A 14,829-nucleotide genomic window follows, 5' to 3' on the forward strand; every position below is an offset into this window, starting at 1 on the left:
ACAATTCTCTATTTTTTATTTTAAGTAATTTTTTCTACTTATTTTCGAGGGGCTTCTAGGGCTGAACTAGGTCCTTTCGATGTCTTTCGTGGTATATTTTTAGTTTCAACCCATTCACAATGCCACACCTTTCATCGTTGTTACGCTACATCTGTTGCCCCTTGTGTCATCATCCAATGTTCAACAAGCTTATTGAGTACAAATGTTCCTTCAGACTCTCCATATCGCGGAACTTGTTTTCAATTGCTATTTTGAGACTTGGTACCATAAAATCCATTAGCACAATGGCTTCCTAGTCGTACATTAGCTGGAAAGACATATGACCAATTATCACCTTATAGGTAGTACGATATGTTGGCAAGGTTGAGGGCAATTTTTCCTCCTAGTCCTCCCATTCTACTCCACATGATTTGTACATGACCAATACCAAGATCTTGCTTGTCGCCTTAGCCTGCCCACTGGCCCTGGGGTAACACGGACTTGACAAAGAATTAAAAAATTAAAATTTTGTCATCAACAACCAGATGTCATGGTTCATAAAAGGGCCTTCTCTGCCAGTCGTTAACCAGATAGAATGTCCTACCCTATTATAGTTTGTTCATAGATAAACTTGGTTGTACTTAATGCTGAATTGTTTGGTAGACCCCTTGCTTCAATCCACTTAGTTAAATACTTGCTTACTACTACTATGTATCAATGCTCCGAGCCCGATTTTTCTCCAGGGGTCCAATAAAGTCCAAGCCCCCGTGTTCAAAACATTCTTGTGCATGAGAAGGATTTAGAGGCATCAAATCCCTCTTCAATAGTTTTTCGACCCTCTGACACATCACACCTTACAACCCACTCCTTGTCGTCATTGTACAATGTAGGCCACCATAGGCCTACAAGAAACACCTTCTATGTCATGTCGGGGCCCATGTGTCCACCCGTCAAACCTTCATGTGCCTCCCTGAGAATACATAGTACTTCTCCATTACACACCTTTGTAAGACCAGCTCTGGTCCCATTTTATATAGCAGCTTGTTGATCAATTAGAAAGCTCTACTTTTGAGCACCAACTTTCTCCTGTCGCTCGGTAACATGTCCTTGAAATTGTCTTGTGGATGGTTATTCATCGAAGCTTGTGTACCAATCCAACAGTATGGAAATGTGAAACAAATGGGCATTTGGCAAATCATCATCCATCCCCTCAAGTGGTTTGTCGGACTAGATGCCGAAGCTAATCGACAATTACATGGCTCTTCCCCAGCCGTGATGGTGAATGTGAATTCCTGCAACAATAACAACCATCTACTTACTTTGCCTTGGATTAGAGGCTTGTTGACCAAATACATCAACGCCTAGTGGTCCACATAGAACGTGAATGGGGTGGCCAACAAGTAGTGCCAAAACGGTTGGACTGCATAGACCATTCAGAGAGCTTCTAGCTTTGTCATGGTATAGTTCTTCTCCGCCCTTGACAATAGTCTACTAGCAAAATAGATAGGATGGCCTAAGCCATGGTCATCCACCTGAGTCGAGGTTGCACCAACGACAAAATTAGAAGCATCCACATGGACGTGAAACTCCTTGCCTCAATTCAAATATGCCAGAATTGGTACTCCAACCAGACTTGTTTTTAACTCTTCAAAAGTTGCACCTTGTTTGGTCCCCCAAGCGTAGGGATATCCCTTCCGTGTTAGTCTTCCCAATAGGTAGGAGACTTGAGCAAAATTCTTTATAAACTATCAATAATAACCAATGTGGCCAAGAAAAGACGTTACCACTTGACCTTGTCAAGGTTTATTTTTAGTCTATATTTGCAAACGATATGGACCAACAACTTCCCTTGTGGTACCATGAACCTGCACTTCTTCAAGTTGAGTGTCAACCTTGCTCTTTAGGAATCTCCATGCATTCCCAAAGGCCTATGAAATGTGTGTCCTACTATTATAGATTGACCAGTCTTTGAGGATGGCTTTGAGATTTGTGATAGACATCTTATTGAAGATGTGCTTGATTATCCTTTAGAAATGTGGTTGTGCATTACACAAACCGAAGTACATCCATTCGGTTATATACGTATAGACTGTTTTTCACCAGAACGATTATCGTCATCTTGTCTTCCTCCGCGATGGATGTCTATTTATATCCAAAGAACCCGATTGGTTTAGTTCCCGAGCTGGTTGTGTTAGAGCCTAATGGGTTGTGCTCACTACTATGCCTCGATGTCCCTCTAGCACTCTTGATTGCACCAATGTCCTCAACATCCATGTCTCTAGCCTCTTTCTCTTCGTTCCTTCAGCATTCCCTTGCCTTTGTGCGCGATGTAAGGGTTAAGTTCCCTAACCCATTCCTAGTCTCTTCTGTCTAGTCACCGATGTTCACTTCCTAACTGTATTCCTCCCTATAGTATCAGTCTCTCTCAAATTCTTCACCTACAAGCCTATGGCACACCTACTTAGTTCCCTTACGCCAACCCTTCTTCTAATAGTCATTCAACAAGTCTCCTCAGCTTTCTTCTACGTTTAACCTATTGTGGGAGTACTAAGGTCGTCTAAATGACCTCATAGTCATCAATGTGGTCTCTTCTATTTCAATCTTTTCTCAGGAGGTTGGGCATTCATTGTTGTGTTGCCTCTATCTAGTTTTGTCTCGTTCCTCTTCTTCCCTATAGTTGTTTTTTTGACATTTATTCTCTTTCTAAGTTTAGAGGATTTGCAGTTGCCTGTTTTCACAAGTGACTTCCTCATAATGGTTTTGGAGAACAAGAAAAGTTTGTGCCAACAGTCAAGAGAGATGGCACATTAACCCATCCACAACAGGACTCACTCCAAGGGCACTCCACACGACACTTTTCGACACTTCTTCATGTGTGACTTCCCTCCTTACATAAGTTTCAATGACAACTACAACAATGCTACAATGTTTGAGGACTCACTCCAAGGGCACTCCATGCGACACTTTTCGACACTTCTTCATGTGTGACTTCCCTCCTTACATAAGTTTCAAATGACAACTACAACAATGCTACAACGTTTGAGGTCAAGCTCATTCACCTTCAAAAAGTTCTTGGTATCCGTCCTCTTGCTCTCGACTACTACTCACACCGTCGTCTATTGGATGGCCAATTATTTTTCCTCCACCATGAACATTCTGTCACTTACCAAGTTTCTATAAGCAACGGTGCCAAATGTTTGCTTCTGAGGCATAATAGTTTTAATGCATATAACAACAGTAAAAAAATGTAAAAAAACATGATATGCCAAAGAACACCTAATGCTTTTGTATTAATTCATACACTATTTACAATGTATGACAAAAATATGGCATAACAACAACTTGAATGATATGATATATTTTTCCATCCAAGTAAAGTGCATACATAGACCTGAGGGGGTGCGAGACATACCATCACAGCACATAACTACCTACACCTTGGTTATACTAACAACATTAACAATATTAACACCTTAACAACATTCATTATTTCCTAACAACACCATCAACTAAAAAACATATTGCTACAAGATTGTATTGAATCTTTTCCTCAAGAGTAGCAGCTCCTACTTTATCGGGCTTCATATTTGAGCGGATTGAAAGGTAGGGGGCTAAAATATGCCCCACTAGCATAGGCTTCTTATGTGAAATGTTAATCATATGAAAATTTTAATTCTTGTAATTAGATTTTTTTCAATTTTTTGAATTTATTTAGTTACCTAAATAGAATATGCTAAATAAAAATTTGATAAGATCACCAACTCCCATTAATTGTGGAGCTTAAATATTTAAGTATAAACTCCACTAGAAAATTCATGGAACCTCCTAGTTTAAAATAACCCTAAAAATATCTCAGCAACACCCACTGAAGTTTTTTAGAAAGATCCCCCTTTATGGGACCACACCTTTAGTCAACAGTCTAATTGCCCCAAAATAATATTTGAGCACTTGGAAAAAAATATAAATCAAGCCAAACTTAACTAATAATAGCCAATGTTAGCTAAGGCAGACATAAGCTTCAGAAAGGAAAAATATATATCAGGCCTCACACAAACATTACTTCCAAGATATTAATAACTGATTTATAAGTATTAATCTTGATATGCACACCACATTAATATTAATCACTCCTAACTTTATTTATTGGAAAACATAATAGCTTTCATCTACTTCTTTCCAAAAATTGATGGGCAACAGAAATCCACGACTACTAAAGAATTAATTTGAAGACTTTAATACCTGTACACAATATTTCAGCATCGCACTAATAACATTTGCTAGAAGTAAACTAAACCTCCTTGATGATTTTCTCTAGATGAATATCTATTTTTTTTCTGAATCAAACACCAAATTTGTTTCCAAAAAAAAACTTCGCAAATCTTCTTAAAGGCGTATACTACTTTGCAAACATTCAATAGAAAGGAACGGGCTTTTGTCCACACCTTCAGAACTCCAAGGGTTTTTGTCCTTGAACGTTCACTCCACAAAGGCAATGAGTTGCATATCAAATTCAATAAAAGTCTGAACATGTCCAATACAAAGGAAAACTCTTTCTTATAAATAAATCCATGAAGCTTCTAAAAGAATAAGCCCACATTAACAATTGGAGGACTTTATTACATACACTGGCAACAATAATATTTTACTATTTTATAATTATTTAATTTAATTAAATTTATTAATATTAAATCATCATATGATTTTATTTTTTTGACAAGTTCATTAAAAATCAATATAAGTAATTGTCACTTTAAAAATTGGGGGCATAGCATGATGTATTGATGTTCGCTTGGAATAATCTTCCCTTTATAATTTACAATTGAAAGGGTCATCACCTTTCATAAGATTGAGTTACCCACTTTCATCATTGTTATTAACAATAATATATTATTCGCCCAATTGATCTCCTTCTTTTTTCCATTCCCTTCTTCAATGACATTATTCTCTTTTATGTCTCCTTTGAGTGTAGAGAGTTATTATCCTGCAATTTGTCACCCAAAAATAGAGGTTATAGTGTGAAACCTTTCCGACTGAGTTTTGCATTTCTCTAAGATAACTCATCATTGGTTGGCAAAAATTGATCAAACAATCATTTCCAATTCATATAATGAATCCTTTTACTGAAGGTTCTTGTTAGTCTTTTCCGTTTTTTCAATTTGTTAGTCTATACTTAATTTTTGAGGCCTTCAAAGTCCCTTTTGCATTTTTTAGTGTTTGTTGCTTCCACTTTGGTGTTTGGTGCATTCCTCAGTTTTGAATCCTTCAAAGGCCTATACTTTTAGTGTTTGATGCAGCCCTAGTTTTTTGCTTCAAGTTATCAAATAAGTTTGAAACCTTCATTTTCTTGCAATGCAAAAGCTCTTTAATTTCAAAAACGAAACTGCATGCAATGTGAAGCTTTGCAGTTTGTCAAAGTAAGAGGTATGTTTTTCTTTTTCTGTTTAGTTTTTGTACATACTTTGTTGTTTATTTTGGTTTGTTTATTAAGAAAACGTTGGAGATCTCCCCCAGGAATGCAAGTGCATTTCCATGGTTTCATATTCCATGTTCAATCCCTTTTCTACATCATAGTTTGCAAACTCTCTGAGTACTCTCAGAGTTGCTGAGTACTCTCAATTTTTTTGTAGGCCTAGTACTCTCAAGTTTAACTCTTGCGTATTTATAGATGTAAAAAAATGTGGCTAGAAGTGTCTATGTAGAGAAAACATTGGATTAGATACATTTTTCACATGATGTTAGTGCTATAAAACTACGTATTTTCTTTATTGAGATGTCAATTTCTAATTGAATACATTTTATAATTGAATTCTACAAAAATTATATGTTTCCTTAAGAGATTTTAAATTTTATAACTTTCTGAGTTCCCAAGGTTTTGTCAAGTATATGCCGAGTTTTTGCCAAGTACTCTCTGAGTCTAAGTCTGCAAACTATGTTCTACATACATCCAAACTCCATATCCCTACATATGCAATCGCAATCTACAAACCCAGTTACATATTTACACAAGTAAAAATGATGAATTTTTACCACATGTAATTGCATCTCATAAACCCGATTATGGTTAAATTTCACATTTTGAAATATCAAAACTCTCATCGTGCACACATCCATATGCTTCCAACTTGCATTCTTGGTCATCCAAAACAAAAGCCTTATTTTGCCTTCATGTAATCCATCATCCTAAACCTGATTTGGGTCAATTTTGCCCTAACTACAAGCTATCTAGTTCATTTTCAGCCTTCAAATGTGTTCAATAAGTATCTAATCCATACTTCAAACACCTATCCTTCATAGATCCAGCATTGCAACTCAAATCCCAAAACCTTTATCGATCCAATCCCATCAGATGATTTATTCAACCTTTGAAATTTCCACCTTGCAACACAAGAAATGTCTACACCTCCAAAGGCCAAAAGAAAGATGAAGTATCAATACGATAAGGAGCTAGCTCACGTAACTCCATCACAAGTTTCATCTACTTTTGATGAGATCTCAGATACAAAGATTGGTCATGTCGACATGGCGAATTTCTTGCAGAGGATTGAAACATCTTCCAGTCAAGATATGCAACATATCAAGAGAAGTCACATCCATTTGATATCCACCTTTCCTATGGCAGCCCTCGAACCCGAGTTCGTGTGGGAATGTGCAAATCACTTTGATGTCAAGTCAAATATGGTTAAGGATATAGACGAGAAGATAATTTCTGCTTGCATCTGGACGTGATTGAGAAAATCTTCAAGGTTCCTAAAACTCCAGAATACATGGATCTAACCAAAGAAAGATTCTTACAATTATGGAATCAAAACAAGATAGATTAGCAAAGACATGCTAACAATAAATGGTTGATCAATAAAAGATCAAACTTCTCCAAATGGCCGAAAACAATACACAGATCTGATTTCTCCCAAGTGGTCAATGATCTGATCACTCTGTTATCTAGAGAGCTAGACAGGAGAGGATGTAGAGCTCAAGGGCAGGCTGATTTTCGTGTTGACTATTAGACTATGGATCACATCTTCATGTTGAGGGCTATTATTGAGGAGGCTAGACACCGCTCTGAGAAAGTCTACTACTATTTTGTGGATTTCTGCAAGGCTTTTGATTTTGTTCCTAGGATGGCCTTATTTCAGGGACTTAGCGAGATTGGGATCTCAGACATGTTGTTGACTGCTATTATGAGACTATACGAGAAGGTCACTGGTAGGCTCAGGACTTCGGAGGGCTTTTCTATTCCAATTCAGAGCACCATTGGGGTGAAGCAAGGTTGCCCTCTTTCTCCTACTTTGTTCGGATTGTATATTGATGAGGAGTGAACTCCTTGCATCCTGGTGATGGATGCTACTTGCATTAGGTTTTCATCTCCATTCTCCTTTTCGGTGATGATGTTGTTCTCTTGGCCTCTTCCCCTGACAGTTTATAGAGACTTCTTGATGGTTTGGCTTCTTTTTGTGATCAGCGTCAACTCATGGTCAATCTTGCTAAGACTTGTGTTATGATCTTCAACTACTTAAAGACCTCTCATCTTCATTTCTTTTTTCAGGGGTAGGAGATTGAGATCACTTCTTCTTACATGTATCTCATAGTAAACTTTTCGGGACCCCGTTTCAGTTTAAGCCCGGCTATTCAGTCCAGAATTAGTAAGGGCATGGGTTCTCTGGCCATGCTTGAAAGACAGTGCTTCAGACATCATTTGCAAGACATTTCGTCCAAGTTGTCCCTCTTGGACTCCTTGGTTAGACCGATCGTTCTCTATAGGTTGGTAGCTTGGGGGCCTTCTCTTCTTGTTTCTGATTGGGCCTCTATTGAGCGTGTTTAGACGTTGCTTTTACGACGCATCATTAGGTGTCACAGACTCACCCCCCATAGCATTGTTTTGGCCGAGTTTGGAGCTCATCCTTTTAAACTTGTGGCCATTTTTTACTTGATCTGGTTTCTCTATCGGCTTTGTGGCTTTATGGATTCTAATGTTGACTGATACAGATACTCTCATCTGGCTTACTGTTCTTCTGTTTAGATTATGAGATCCGACACTAGCACTAGATCTTGTTGTTGGTATGCCCAGGCCACCTCTCTGTTGGGTTCGACCAAGATTGACATTGATAGTCTTCCTCTATACCAGTTCTCATTAGATGCTCCTGCTCACCTCCTCCCCTCACATCAGGAGTTGAACGAGTATGTCAAATAGGATATTTATAAACAATATATTATCACTACTTGGCGTAATACTCCAGGTGGACTACGTCCTAAGATGGCTTTTTATGCCGAGCATTTTCTTGAGATTCAAAATGGTGTTATTGTGCGTCTTGCTTATCTTTATCAATGCTAGTGCCACGCCTTGCAAATCTCTTTGGGCTCCTTCAGAGTTGGCTCTCATCGTCTTCGGGCCTGGACCGATCACCATATGGATGGAGAAGATCAAATGTGTAGACAGTGTAATTTAGAGGAGGTTGAGACTAAGACCCACTTCATATTTCGTTGTCCTATCTACTATGAGATCGGAGGGAGATTTTACTATTTATTCAAAGATTGTTTTTCTCTTTCAGCATTTTTCAGCTATGTTGACTAGCGGTGTCTTGCACTTTACCTTCGGGAGGCCACCCAGCTTCGTGAGCATACTCTACAGTCAATCACACCTCAAGGCCATACCTCAGACCAGCTCATCACCGCCTTTTACTCCCCCTTATCTCCACCATAGGGCGTGAAAAGGCCATCCAACACCACTTCCTCAAGATTGGTCAGATATTGTACCAGTCTTTCCAGGCAGTGGCTCTAGCGATGATCTATGACTCTGAATCATCCACGGTTATATCCTTCTGTCATTGATTTCTTTGTACCAAGGAAGGATCCTTAGTCCTTACCTTGGTTTCTCTAATTTTTTGTCTTGTTTTGTTTATTCTCAGACACCATTTGGTGCTCCTGCTTGGGCCAACTCTTTTGTTTGTATGCTCAATCCCATAAACCCTTGTGGTTTTTTGTTGGACATTAATATTATTAACTTATCTTATCTCATCTTATCTAAGCAGGATATGTGGTCTCAAAGAATCCAATCACTTTGAGATTTGGATGTATAAATTCATACTTCAGATTCCCAAACATAGAGAACCTATCTCTTGCAGAGAAATCATGAGCACAACATTATGTGAGTAGTTGATTTATGTGAAGATGTCATTCTCATTCCACGTGAATTCATACTTGGTCTACATTGCTGCAACTATGGGGACGATCTCAGGACTCTCTACCAAGGGAGACCAATCTTTGGTTCCCATCTGGAACTACTATGATCAGCTCATTCTCACAAAGAGCAAGCACCACTATAGAAGGGTCCAAGATGCATTTTATAGGCATTTCAACTACCTATTCAACAAGAAGTTGGTGACAAAAAGAGTATCACATGAGGTATGGAAGAAAGTAAATCAGTGTGGGTGTCTTTTTATACAATTTCCAACTTTCACTTACCTGAGAGTTGGTTATTTTGAAGGAGAACCATACACTTTGCCAAGATATCCTACTAATGGGATAATTTTTTCATAAAAATGGCAAGAGAGCTTGTAGAAGTAAAATCACATCAAACCAGCCAGCATAGGTAAAGATTTGACATTCTACTACTAAACCTCTCTAGATTGGCAAATATGCAGTTACCTCAGTGTATAAGGTAAAAGTCATGGAATCCAAACTTTAACTCATCACACTGAAGAAGTTCGAGGCCAGATTTGACTTTGATTACAAAAAGGGCATTCACCCATGTTCATCACATGGAGGATGTATGGGTTGATTTATGCAACAAGGTAGATATCATCTGGATCGATTATTGCAAGCTCACTCTTCAACAAGTTATTGACCTTATCATGGTCCATATTCCAGAAGGGATTGAGGATGATGGCATGATCTTGGACCTGGAATTTCACAATAGCCAATTGGAAAAGCTCTTTCCCATTCCCATCTAATGGCAACAGAAAGAATGAACTTCTATCTTTGATAGATTCTAGTCTATCTTGTTGAATGCCAACACATGGTTGAAAAGAAAAGGTCTGAAGGGACTCCATCTGAGGGCTTGAGTAGATTGCAGTCATTTTGGATGAAGAGGAAGAAGAGGGTGATATAATGACCATATCTCCTCCACAATTGCCAAGCAACCAAGAGCCATCTTCCCAAGACAAATCATTGTTGGCTACAAGAGTTGGCTGAAGAGGAAGAAGAGGGTGAAATAATGACCATATCTCCTCCATGGTTGCCTAGCAACCAAGAGCCATCTTCCCAAGACAAATCATTGTTGGCAACAATAGACAATGATATGGACTCATAACCATATTCACATCCACCAATTCCTATTTCTAAGGTGAATATGTCAGCACTACCTATCTCTTTTGCAGCTCCATCTATTCTTACAGCAGAGCAATGTGAAAACCTGAAAAATGTGTTTGACAATTTTCCAACTCTCACAAAGGGACAAGTTTCCCAACTTGATACCTCTATAGCAGCATTTGAGATGTTCATGACAGAATCATTCTAGAGAACACCCATAGTTCCAAATGTGCAGATGGAGGCATGAACTATGATGACAGAAATACAATCAGGATCAATGTCTACCATAGCCACCATCCATGTTTCAGCGGATGAAAGTTTCAGCTTGCCTACGCGGTTAGGAAACACTACCGTAAAGAGGAGAAAGATCGAGCTGCCTCTGGACAATCTTCCTGCAAAGAAGAATAGGTCTAAGATTCTCATGCAAAGGGCTGAAGTTGTCTATAGAATCCTAGTTGATTCTAAGAAAACTAAATTTGCTGAGATTACAGAACCTCTACTGGATAAACCAGTCAAAGAGCTTAATCGCTTTGATTACAAGTTCGCCAAAATTGAAATTGGGAAACAATAACGATTAGGGTGTCAATTGGATGCTCAAGACGTAGTCTCTACCATGTCAAAGAAGAATGACAAACTTTGGGAGAAGAAAACTCAGCTTAAGTTGGAGAATGCTCACCTTCATGAGATCATTCCCCAACAATCTTCGTAGCCCGTAGTCATCACATCACAAGCTATACAAGTGAATCGGAAGGCTGAAGCAGCTAAGGCTTGGTTCAAGGAAGTCATCATAGAGGGAGTCCAATCAATGAAAGATGCACTCAAAGTCCTTGAATGTATTAGAGGTGTTGAAGAAAGGCTTCATGATATGATCGCCTCTTTCAATCAAGAGACCGTCCTGAAAGAAGATCTAAGCACATGGGACCAAATGTCAAAAGCTGATTTCAATGTTTTAATCACATATAACATCATTCCATCTATGGACTCATGGGTCACAAAGCTCAGGTAATAGAAAAGCTTTTGACGAAGACACCAAAAGCCCTCGAAAACTATCAGACTGTGGAAATGGAAATCATGGGTGATCTAAGGTTCACAGAATGCAAGATGCTCAGAGGATGACAACTTGTTCATTGAAGAAGACATGACTTTAAAATTCACTGATAGAGTTAACATTGAATTTGAATCAGAGGATTTTGGAGAACATACAATGAACAAATTCGCAACATATAAATTTGCAACAAAACACCTATGAGATTCTATTGCTGAAAGCTTCCAAGTTATAAAAACATCTCATGCCAATGTAGTCAAGGTGGATGCTATTTCACAAGAGATGAAGATTCCAGATCTTTCAATGCTTCATGATTGTATCTTCAAATATAAGGCTTTTGTTGACAATTTTTGAGATTGATTCAACTTTCTCCTTTTTCTTTTAGTTTTTTTTTTTAGCCTTTTCATCTCAGTAGTTGCAGAAGATAAATTACATGTAATCCAATTGCATGTAATCCGGTTACATGAACCTTCAGTCATTTAGTCCAATAAATATTATTTCCTAGTTTGACTGAGTCAAGGTGGTTGAGTTTCTCCCATCTTTTTCTCCTTTCTCTCACTCCTTTTTCCTATATAAGGAGTCCCCCCTCCCATTGTAAAAAATCATCTTTTAATATATGAAATAGAGCTCTGGCAAACTTGTGCAAGCATAACTTTGATTGTGTTGTGCAAACTTGAAAGAAAAGTGAATAGAAAGAAACAGCTGGATTCGAAGTTTTGACTAGAAACAATCGCAATAGAACAAATAGGAAGTTTGAATGTGATTTGTTTCTATTATCTTTCGTTCATGTTATTATTGTATGTTTACTAGAGCATAATTGAATACAAGAAACAATTGGAGGCAAAGCTTTGATTGGAAGCAATGTGGTAATATATAGATTAGCAGCTTTGATTGTACCTTGTATTATTGTCTCAAATTCACACAAATAGTTAGAAACTTAGAATTAAGTTATAGCTTAGAAATCCTCTACTTTTGGAAGTTTGTGCACCCCAATGGTAAAGATTTTTCTTATAAATTAGGAAAACTAGACAGATCTAAGTCAGTACGCTCTCAATCAGCCTTTGAGTTGGTGTTTGGCATTGGTATCAATGTTTCCAACTGTTAGATAGAAGTGTAGTTCAAGAGATCAAGCTTGCCCATTACCTACTCCGTGAATAAGTGGATTTCCTTCCTGAAACAAGAGGAAAGAAATATCAGTTAACACCCCTATAAATATCTCTTAACTTCTTTCTTACCTTGAGTTGATCTAAGGAACAGTGAGAAGAGGGAACCTTCCCTTTAAGGTAGGAGAGACTATGTCTCACACACTGTGTCTAGTCTACCTATTTTGCGAGTGAATTTGCATAAACTATCAGTTACAAAATATCCACCCAATAGTCACAACCTTAAATTTGTTAATAATCTTCTAAAAGGGTCATAGCATTTGCTTATGAAAAAATATATCTGTTTGAAAACAGCTGCTGCCCCTTTCACTTCCTAGCTCTCACTTCTCAAATCTGTCTTTACCACTTTTCCAAACCCGCACATATCCCGTTTAAGATAATCATATATATTCTTCTTATAGATCTACATATGTTATTTCCTTCTTTCCTTCTCAATTATTATTTCAAACGCCTCCTTATACTTCTGCTCTTAATCTTCTCTAGATCTCCTCCATTCCTTTTTTCCCATTCCATTTGTTCCTTCTTCCCCTTAAATTTTCCCATGTGAAGGAGAAGTCACACCTCTCCATCATTGTGCCTTTTGGCAAGAGTCACAATCCTTCATTTCTGCTCCTCTTTTGTAAAGTCGGAACCCTTGATAGTTACAACCCTTTTAAAAAGTCAGAAGCCTTATTATAACAACCCATTCGAAATGTAGTAACCCTTTTGAAGAGTTACAGTCCTTCATAATTACAACTCTTGAAAGAATTGCAACCCTTCATCATTCCTTCCCTTTGAAAGAGTCACTTCCTTATTTTCTCCAGATTTCTTTCTTCTTCCATTAATTCTTCTTTAATTCTCATGCTCTCCTCTTCTTTCTTCTTGCCCATCCCCTCAAATGGAGTTCTCTTCTCTCCCTTTTACACCTCATATTTGAGGGTAACACAACTTTTGCATTCAAACCTTTTGACAAAAAAATTTAAATTAATTGTTTTTTATTTTTTATTTTTTCATTTTTGTAATTTTTTTATTTTTTTATTTAATTCTTAATCATGAAGGGAACATGATATGCTTTCCTTTATCATATTTGTAACTTTTTTCAATATTTAAGAAAAGAAAAAACATCCATTTTATTCATATCCTAAGAACAATACTTACAGATAACAAGACAGACTACAAGTATGATTCAACATACATTCCTCTGTCCAATAAAGATCGATATCAGCATGTGCCATAAAAATTTGCATGAAAACTGTATTGCCTATATCCAAAGTAAACTGTACATCCATAACGCCACTTGGTGCCTAGGACTAGCACCACATTAAGAAACCATTTTGCCTCACAAAGAAAAAAAAACTTGAAAGAAACAATCAAAGACAAATATTGGACAATAAGAATTTTAGTGGCAAGACCCTATTCAGTTCCTTATTCTTACATATGTAATTTACATACCGCACGAGACAGTGGATCAATGGAAGATTCACTTAAATCAGCAATCCGTATACGAGTCGGATCAGCACGAGCACCAGCACCAGTTGCAGACAGTACTTTCAATCCCCTTCTTACACAAGCAGCAATAAGAGAAATCTGTAACACACAATCAATTTTTGATGCAATAAGTGTGAAAAGGTAGTCAAATAAATTCTATGACTATGTATAACATAATGAGGAACTGAATTAAAGTTACAGCATTTAGAAAAAGGTCAGCAAAATGCAATACCCAAAAGTGGATTTGTTTTTCTTTTAGCAGTGTAAAATATGTCACTTTGCTTTAAGCAATCTTATCTCTTGGTGATAAGCGATAACCAAGACTGAGCTTTTCACTCATGTCTTACAAGCTTATGTTATAGTCACCATGTTCAGAAACCCAAGTTTGCATAACAGGGGAGGGTTTGAAAACCATTGTTCCTACAAGGGATTTGAAAAATACAATTTGAACACACGCACACACACAAAGAAGAGAGAGAGGGCAGAGCAGGGCGGAGTGGTGAGCAGCAGCACAGAGGGATTTTGTTTTAGACCTATCTGTTAATCTTTTATACCCAAATGCCATGACAATAAATCATCTATTTCGAGGAAAGTTTAATACTAGTCCGAGCAACAAAGTGTTGAGACACATTGAGTCTAGAAAAGGACTCACAGATCTAAGCCCAAGTTAAGCTTGTGAGTCTGCAGCCTCAACTCACACTCCACTGAGTTTGCAAAAAAAAAATATCAACCTGAAATTATTAAAATAACTACTAAATACATATATATATATATATATATATATATATCTTATATTTGCCTACTTAATCTACCAAATCTGTGTTAAAGTCACAAAACAGCTAGCTGATTTTTCGCTGAGTCCATGTTTCA

At 37.6% G+C, this 14,829-nt stretch overlaps 1 protein-coding gene across 1 annotated transcript in view; it reads right to left on the minus strand.

Moving 5' to 3' along the window:
• The window catches only part of LOC149574925 (NAD(P)-binding Rossmann-fold superfamily protein), a 230,827-nt gene that overhangs the window by 117,604 nt on the left and 98,394 nt on the right, over positions 1–14,829 (minus strand). Inside the window, exon 6 of the mRNA XM_089814774.1 lies at positions 13,924–14,058. Within this exon, the coding sequence (XP_089670900.1) occupies positions 13,924–14,058 (135 nt within the window). The remainder of the gene's footprint in view (positions 1–13,923; positions 14,059–14,829) is intronic.

Source organism: Cupressus sempervirens, chromosome 2, assembly GCF_028749045.1.
Source record: "Cupressus sempervirens isolate cs-2001-9-10 chromosome 2, ASM2874904v1, whole genome shotgun sequence".
NCBI lineage: Eukaryota > Viridiplantae > Streptophyta > Pinopsida > Cupressales > Cupressaceae > Cupressus > Cupressus sempervirens.